We start from the raw sequence: 8005 nt of genomic DNA on the forward strand, positions 1-8005 counted from the left end.
TGAAACTGCCCGGATTTCTTCTGGTCCCACCCCTCCAAGAGCTGCCAGAAGTGGTTGCCCTTAAATGAGGGCATCTAATTTAGCTGGCAGCTTTGTTATGAAAACGGCTGTATTTTCTGGTGGCTATTTCTATAGAGACTAGTAAAATACTTGTTAGGGTTAGGCCCTCTCTTGCTTCTGATTTTGCACGAGGAGGGGCTTTTTGAGCACCAAAGCATCCCCGTTTTTTATGGCTTTGTTTTGTTTGCCTTTGTTCAATGTTCATTCTGTTGGTTCCGTGCTGTACTGTCAGTTATGTTGTCGGCCTCGACCGTAAGGTATAACTTTCATCAGTGTAAATGTTGAAGAAGCAGTTTCAGTCCCCTTTCAGGGAGACATGTAAGGATCTTTGGATTACGGATGGCTGTGGGTGCTCGTGTTCCTGCCAGTAGTTGACAGGCCTGGTCAGCTAGGGAAAAAAGGTGTCATTTGCAGTTTATATGAACAGTTTTCCTTCAATGTATTGTTCCTTTCAAAGATTTACAGGTGACATTTTGCTATTTTTGTATCAGAATTTAGGGATTTTTAACGCAAAGCTCTCCACTGAAATGTAAAAAGAGTGACCGATGTGTCCTGGAAAGAAGTGCAATTACATAGACTGGCTAGTTCTACTCTTGTAGTTTACAGTTCTACATAAAACACAGGTGTGTGTTTTTTCACTTGGGCTGTGCAGTGGTAAGAAAACCCCACAGACAGAGAAAAAACCCTCCCCTGGAACTTCCTCTGAAATTAGAGGTGGGTGAGACGTATCATATTTTCTGCTTCTTCCACTATCCTGCTTTCTCTTAAACTTGTTTGTATCACTATCATAAATTCCTTGCTTACGCTAGAGCCAAGACAATGTAAGGGTTTGGGGTTTTTTTCTTTTTTTTTTCAGGCCGGTCACCTCCTGTCAGGCAGAGATAGCCATGTGGATGTGCTCGGTCACAGAGGCAGAAGGAGTAACAGGTGGGTGCGTGGTTAGTGATGGTTCTCCCTTTTCAGCAGTACTGTCAGGCACATCAGGGAATGATGTGTTGGAGGGGTTTCAGATTGGTGGTAATTACAGAATAGTTATGTGATTATTACTGCAGTAGTGTGAGGGTATGAGAAGGACAAAGATTTGGGGAGGAGAGGGTAATTGTCTCTGCCTGCACAACTGGCATGAGGTCCTGCTTTATTTTAAAGGAGATATAGTGAATAAAATCAGTGAATCTAATGGGCGGTCTTTCTGACCAAATATATACGTATTTATTTAGGATAAGATAAACGGTCCCTTGAACTCACTGGTTATACGGACTTAACTCTCTGTTGCCTCAAAATGGGACCAAGTTTGGCTCGGCCATGGGCGTCTACATTAGAGACATCCACGTTTAGTCAGATGAATCACACCCCAGTCTCCTGTGTTCGTCATCAGGTCTCTGGCAACTCTGCTGTTAGCCCTTATTGAAGCCAAGTACAGTCCCTGTCTCATTGATTGATTGATTTTAACAGAAAGGAAAGTCAGTCTTAGACATTTGGTTGCGGAAGAAAGTTTGTGTTTGAAGATCGTGCTTGGATCTTCAAGTAGGTCTAATTAGATGCCTTTTCCTCTTTGCTTCATCCCTGATAAGCTTAGGCACTCTCTGTTTGTCCTGTTTCTGAGGACCACTGCCCAAGGCGCCTAGCGTTGCACAGGGAGATGCTGCATCTCATTTTGCACTGTGAGTTTTGTTAGTCATCAGGAATGAAGTACTTCTAGGAGACAAGCTAACTAAATTGCACTCAAGTGAAAAAAGTGCTCTATAACTCCCGAGAAATAATACTGGATTGTAATCAAAATAGAAGTATTTTGAGCAAAAGGTGCTTAAAAAGTTAGGTAAAAACGATGAGCACGGTGCAATTTGTTTAGTTTGGATTTTTATATATTTTCGATTTAAAGTTTGAATGTAAACAAATCTGGTTGAATTGATGTGGAAAAGATGTTCAAATTGCCAAGTATTTCTTTCAAACAAGAATAAGCAAAGTAGCAGCTAGAGAGAGTGTTTTGGCTTTAAAGTGTGTTGTATTTGTGAACCCAAATCTCCAAGCTGCTGGGCTGCTGGGCAGGGTGAGACCTGTGCCAGCCAATTCATCTTTTAGCTCCAAGTGCCTTTTGATAGAGATGCAGGTCTCCTGGGGATTGTGGGGACGTGCTCCTGCATCTGGAAAAGATGGCTGAGTTCCTGGTGTAAGAAGGGCACTGGGGTTTAGAGGTCAGAGTTGAGGCAGGTATGGAAGATGGCAATAGCTGTGATCTTTAGTGCAAAAAATTTATTTTTGTATATTCAAGCAGGTTTTTTTCTCTCCTCTGCTAATCCAGTGTGGAATATGAGCCGATAAAGAGAAACCGACGCTGGACACGCTGGACACACTTAAGTATTTGTTTTAAAATAGGTGTGAGGTCAAGCTAGAACATGCTTTGCAATTGGTGTACTTACTGCAGCAAATTTTCTGCTCTTCCTGGCCGTCTTCTGTGGTTTTCAGCCTGCTTCACCTCCACAGAAAGAGATACCGTGTGTATGAAAGAGGCCGTTATGCGTCTTCCCTTAGGAGATGTTTTTTTGTGCTCTGCTCTTGAATTACGATCTGAATTATTTATGCCAACGTTTCAAATAGCTTTTGGATTCCCTGGTTAAAGTATTCTGAACCTACCCCAGTTACAACGCACAACTCCCACCAGCCATCAGTTTTTATTTCATGTCATTTTTCATGAAGTAACACACATTGCAGCCAGAATCGTGTGTTGCTGTTCCATGGTTCTTTTTACAGTAGTTTTCCAGCTGTATTCCTCGTCCCCATGATAAAGAGTGTTGCCAGTATTTCTTTTTATCTTAGAATACACATGGTAAGGATGGTTGCTGGATGTCTCATCCTTTTTAAGGCTGTGAAGGCATGCTCTGACAAGGCCTTTTCCCAGACCCAGGTATTCAGGGATGCAAGGTGTGCCTATCCCCATCAGCTCTGTGAAGGATTTAAGAGAGCTTGTGCGCCTGAAGGCTGAATGATGCTTCTGTGTCAGAAGCTGAATTTCCGCCAGCAAAAGCAGCTTCCCCGACTCTTTAAGCTGTGTGTCCTTTTAATGCTGCAAAATGTAAATAAGGATCCTTGCGTACATCTTTCTCAATTAAATGTGCAGTGGATGCCTTCTCGTTCAGCTAGTCTGGAGCTTAAAAAGCAGCTTAAAAATACCGGACAGGGTAATTTTTGGTGGATGTGGCCTGAGCCTGCTTGGAAGAAAACTGGATTGGTTACACAAGTCTTTATGTGAGGCCCAAAGAGAGCCTAAGGTTTTGAGTGCCCTCGAATGCTCTTTTCAAGTAGGTTAAGAGGCACATATACACCCTGTAGTGGTGTAAGGACTCCCCAGAACATCTTCAGGACAGTAAGCCACTGTTTTCATGCAACCTCAGCTAGCGTTGTGCTGCTCTTTGCAGGATCGGGTGAGCGGTGTTGTCTTTGGCTGTGTGGGCTTAAATGTGTTTCTAATGTGCATGTCAAATAATTGCCTGTTAAACAGACTGCCAGTGCGGCTGAAGCCAGTGCTTCCGAAGAAGGTGAAATAGAAGCTTTGAAGATAGGGTCCTGCTGTGAATACGATCCAGTCAAGTAAGTGTTGATTGTGTCCAATCTGATCTTTGCAGATTGTGGAAAAATTGCAGAGATGTTTGTTTTAACAAGAGAGACACATGCCTACCTCTTTGTTTTTTTCCCCCAGACCATTTAGTTACCCGAAGAAACCCTCGGGTCCGCCTCTGCCATCATCTGCTTGCTTTCGTTGCAGAAAACGTGGCCACTACATAAAGAACCGCCCGACAAATGGGGTACGATTGTGGGGGACTTGTGGTGTTACTTAGTTTTTAATTGTTTTACCTTGGCAGTTACGTAACAAATACATGGATACTCATATTAAGACTTGTTTCTGTTGGGGTGAAATGCAGAGGTTGTATGGCAATGTTGCAGAGGCCTTCAAAATTCCAGGGGAAGCTGGAATTATAAGTGTGAAATTTTCTTTTTCCTAGGTTGTAGACATTCAATATATCCATAGGTCTTCCTGGGTGAACTTTCATGCATGTTTTTATATCTTTCAGTATTAGTGGAAATGTTTCTGTTTTCCACTCTTTTTAATGGCAGTTCACAGTTTTTATTATTTTGTACAAACCCAAGACATTTCTCTCTGCCCCATCTATTGAATATTTGCGTGTCTTAATTGCACTAAGTCCCTGGTTGAGTATTGATGCCATTTAAGCGTAGTCACTGAGGGTATATGCGTGAGGTCCGAGTTCAAACTTCACGTGTATGGACAGTGAATGTAGGTATCTGCAGTGAGTGATTCAGAGCACCGAATTAGTGTCTCTGAACTGCGCTGTGGAGGAGGAGCAGCGGGTTTGTGTCTCTTCTCTGAGTGGATGGTGAGCTAAGGGACATGTCACCCTTAAGGAACCTGAAGTTAAGCCAAAGAATGTCGCTTGAGTTGAAAACCCTGCTCAAGCCTTTGGAACATCCTGGCTATATTTGTTTAGGAGAATAAGTATTTCAGTTGAGCATCCCTTACGCTAGGTAAAAGGAGAGGGTTAAAGGCTTTTGCTGCTTAAAATAATCACTGGAAAGTCATTTTAAGTGTGGGTCTTGAGGTACGTCTGCATTTCTTTTCTGAAGAGGACACCAATTTTGAGTCTGTTGCCAGAATGAAAAAGAGCACAGGAATTCCAAGGAGTTCTGTGCTAGAGGTACCCGATACAAAGGGTGCTATGCTGACAAACACTGGAAACTATGCAGTACCAACTATGAAAGCGTAAGTGTGGAATTAAGTGGACTGACCAAAAAGCGAACGAGAGAAACCACGCATAAATATCTGAGTGGCAATGCCACCGAGTTGGCCAGCATCTGTCGTTACAGGGGAGGAAGCACTGTCATTGTATCTTAACCTTAAAATCTGTGATGCTTTCTAATGTTAGAAGAGGGTGGTCCTACTGTTCGTGTCCCTGGAATTTGGTTCAAGTTGTGGTATGCCAAGAATCTGTGTTTCTGCAAAACATTTCAGTAGCGTTTACAGTGGATTTGTTCTCTTTGAAAGCTCATTTTGCTTCTGTTTTATGTTTCAAAGGCTTCTTGCCAAGTTTAACAGATGGCTGTTGGACTGAGATTTCCTCCCCCTCTGACTTTTCTGAAATCCCATGTGTGAAACAGACTGAAGTTTTCCTGTTGCTATACAGTGAGAAAATACTGCCGTGTGCTGACAGGAGTGGCTGTTTTAAAATGACCATGGTAGCACTTCTGGTTTTCCGTCATGGATCTCCTTCTGTAGAAGCTGTAACATAGACTTCTTGCTTTTATAAAATGTAATTGCTCGGAGACTAACGTTAATGCTGAGCCTGCAATTTACATGCATCCTCTGGCAAAGGAGAGGTGGGATTCATTTCACCTGCTTTCTAGCTGTGCAAAGATTATTTTTCTAGTCCGAGCTTCTTTCTGAGTTGATCCAATGAATGGGAGAGTTCTGCAGAAGGAAGATTGTTCCTCCCTCCCTCTTCTAGTGTTGTGGCTATAGAAAAGTAGTTTAAACTAAGCGCCTACCTTTTAGGAGGCTAATGTGGAGCGAGAAGAATTCCATCTCTTCTCTTGCTTTGAGAAAATGCAAAGCTTGGAAAAGTTTTCCTCTACCCATCTTTAACTCGTTTCTTTTTCCTTCCCCACCCCTCCTCCAGGGAAGCTTATGCTAGAGGAAGGATGGAGAAGCCTCCCTTTTTACCAGAGGAGCCGTCCTCTTCTTCCTCCTCCTCCTCCTCCTCTTCCTCCACCTCAGACGCTCCTGTTCCAGAGGAGTTGTCATGTCTCATCTGTAAGGACATAATGACTGATGCAGCTGTTATTCCCTGCTGTGGCAACAGTTATTGTGACAAATGTAAGTGTTACTCCCATGTTTGTTAATTGTAGACTCACATCTGATTTTCTGAAAGCAGAAAGAGGAGGGAACAAAATTACTTTGTTACCAGTTCTATTTTATGCTGAAGTATACCCTGAACAGGAAAGGGCTCTTCTGGTATCAAGGGCGAAAAAAGCCAGGAAGCCTTTTCCCCTTTTTAGGTACCTAGTTAAGTCTTCTTTACAAGCGGAAGGATGCGTATGAGGAGAGTGGCTAATTGTGCAGGGGATTACAGTATTAGATACTGAATGCTTTTAGTTTGTCCACAGCCCTTTGTCTCATACAAAATTATATAGCCAACTCTGGTGAGTTACAGTGCTCTGCAACAAACGGATAGTTAGGCATTTAATCCACATTCTTCTCCACGGGAGAGTTGGTTAAAACCTTCAGAACTCGAACCTCCTAATGGTTTTTTGAACCTACTAATGTTTTTTTTTGAAATGCATTTTGTTCATTAACCTTGAGGTTGGGGACTTCTCGCTGTACTAGATAGTGGGGAAAAAGACTAGTTGCAACATCAAGACACAGCCTACGCTACATCTTCAGATGTTCCAATGGTGAAATACAAAACTGTATAGTTATTTGCTGCATACTAGAAATTTTTTACACTATTGAACATTTATAGCTTCACGCTCTCAGTTCAAGACCATATTCACCCATTAATCATATACATGTCTTTATGATTGGTGAGAACCCCCAAAACTTCCTTAGTTTGGCTAAATGCTATTTTGATTATTCTAATTCTACACAGGTATTAGAACAGCATTACTGGAATCTGAGGACCATATATGCCCAACGTGTCAGGAGACAGATATTTCGCCCGATGCTTTAATTCCCAACAAGTGCCTACGCCAGGTAACGAGTTTTACATAAAGTGCTTGTAAGAAAAGGCTATTTGTAAAAAGCGGAAAGGGAAGAAAATATTAATTTACATCTCCTTAAGCAAGGCGTAATTGAATAAGGCTAAATTGACTTTTCAAATACACTATTTGTTGCTGTCACAGAAGCTTACGACTCTTTAGAGACGATCTGGCAAATTCAGGTCCCGCTCTTACTGAACACGATTGCCTCGCTTTCACATTTGGCGTTAACGCTGAAGTACTTTAAATTCAGGTCCTCTGAGCTACCGGTCATTAGTATCAGTGTTCAATGTGACGTGTTCATACATCTGTATGTTGGTTTCTTTTAGGATTGATGGCATTTACAGGAATACACGAGTAATTTTCCTCTGTGAAGGCTTTTGTTTGTATATCTGCTGAAGTTTCATCGTACCTTCTTGTAAATGCTTTTCTGCCTCTAGGCTGTGAACAACTTCAGAAGTGGAACTGGCTACACAAAAAGGCTCCATCAGCAGATTCGGCAGCAGCAGTGGCGGCAGCAGCAGCCGCCACCGCCTCCACCACCACTCATGACTGTTACACCTCCTGCTGTTCTGGTGAGTGCCGCTGAACCATCTACATCTTCCTCTCTGTCAATCAGCAGTTTGTTGGAAGAGAAGGTAAGCTTTATTTCAACATATGCAGTGATTCTTATATTGTAGTAGAGCTTCTTTTCCAACTGTCTGCGTTTATTCACAAGGGCTGTCGGGTTCCTGTGCGAAGACAAGCAGCGTTAGCAAGTTGTCTGGGCCCCCAAGGACAGTCAATACCCACCACTGGTAAGGAACTGTAACTTTAGAATTCCTTTCAAAAAATTATCTTCAGATCAACTGAATGGGATTTTTTGCTTTTTCCTCTCTCCACTCCAAAAGGTCATCCGGGGAGAGGCAGTACAGTTGGCTCAGCGGGTGGCAGACCAGGCTGGGAACTGTAAGTATTCTACAGAAATTCAACGTATTACTACTTGTAAGCTGTTAAACGAGGCCGTAGCACTTAACTTCTGCAACAGCTGATTCATAATGCAGTAAGTATGCACAGATAGTTGTGGAGAATACAAGCGCTCGTTAATTTTTCAATGGCCTAATTTGAACTGGCTTTAAGAAGGGGGATCTGTGCTTGCAGTGAAATTATTTAAAATAAACCTCCAGGACCTGATTGAGAAGAG

At 42.5% G+C, this 8005-nt stretch overlaps 1 protein-coding gene across 1 annotated transcript; it reads left to right on the plus strand.

Annotated features, from left to right (window-relative positions):
- The first annotated feature begins 1231 nt into the window (after positions 1-1231).
- On the plus strand, positions 1232-7623 carry LOC138690609 (E3 ubiquitin-protein ligase RBBP6-like). The gene is made up of 6 exons (XM_069810664.1): positions 1232-3645; positions 3764-3860; positions 5745-5941; positions 6714-6817; positions 7263-7460; positions 7564-7623. The coding sequence occupies exons 2-6, from the start codon at positions 3856-3858 to the stop codon at positions 7621-7623; spliced, it is 564 nt and encodes a 187-aa protein (XP_069666765.1). The 5' UTR covers positions 1232-3645; positions 3764-3855.
- Positions 7624-8005: the final 382 nt, after the last annotated feature.

Source organism: Haliaeetus albicilla, chromosome 22 (genome assembly GCF_947461875.1).
Source record: "Haliaeetus albicilla chromosome 22, bHalAlb1.1, whole genome shotgun sequence".
NCBI lineage: Eukaryota > Metazoa > Chordata > Aves > Accipitriformes > Accipitridae > Haliaeetus > Haliaeetus albicilla.

Coding starts and splice junctions, on each gene's coding strand:
- LOC138690609 (XM_069810664.1), top strand. Junction 5,942..6,713: donor CAACAGTTATTGTGACAAAT/GTAAGTGTTACT, acceptor AATTCTACACAG/GTATTAGAACAGCATTACTG. Junction 7,461..7,563: donor GCAGTTTGTTGGAAGAGAAG/GTAAGCTTTATT, acceptor TCCTGTGCGAAG/ACAAGCAGCGTTAGCAAGTT.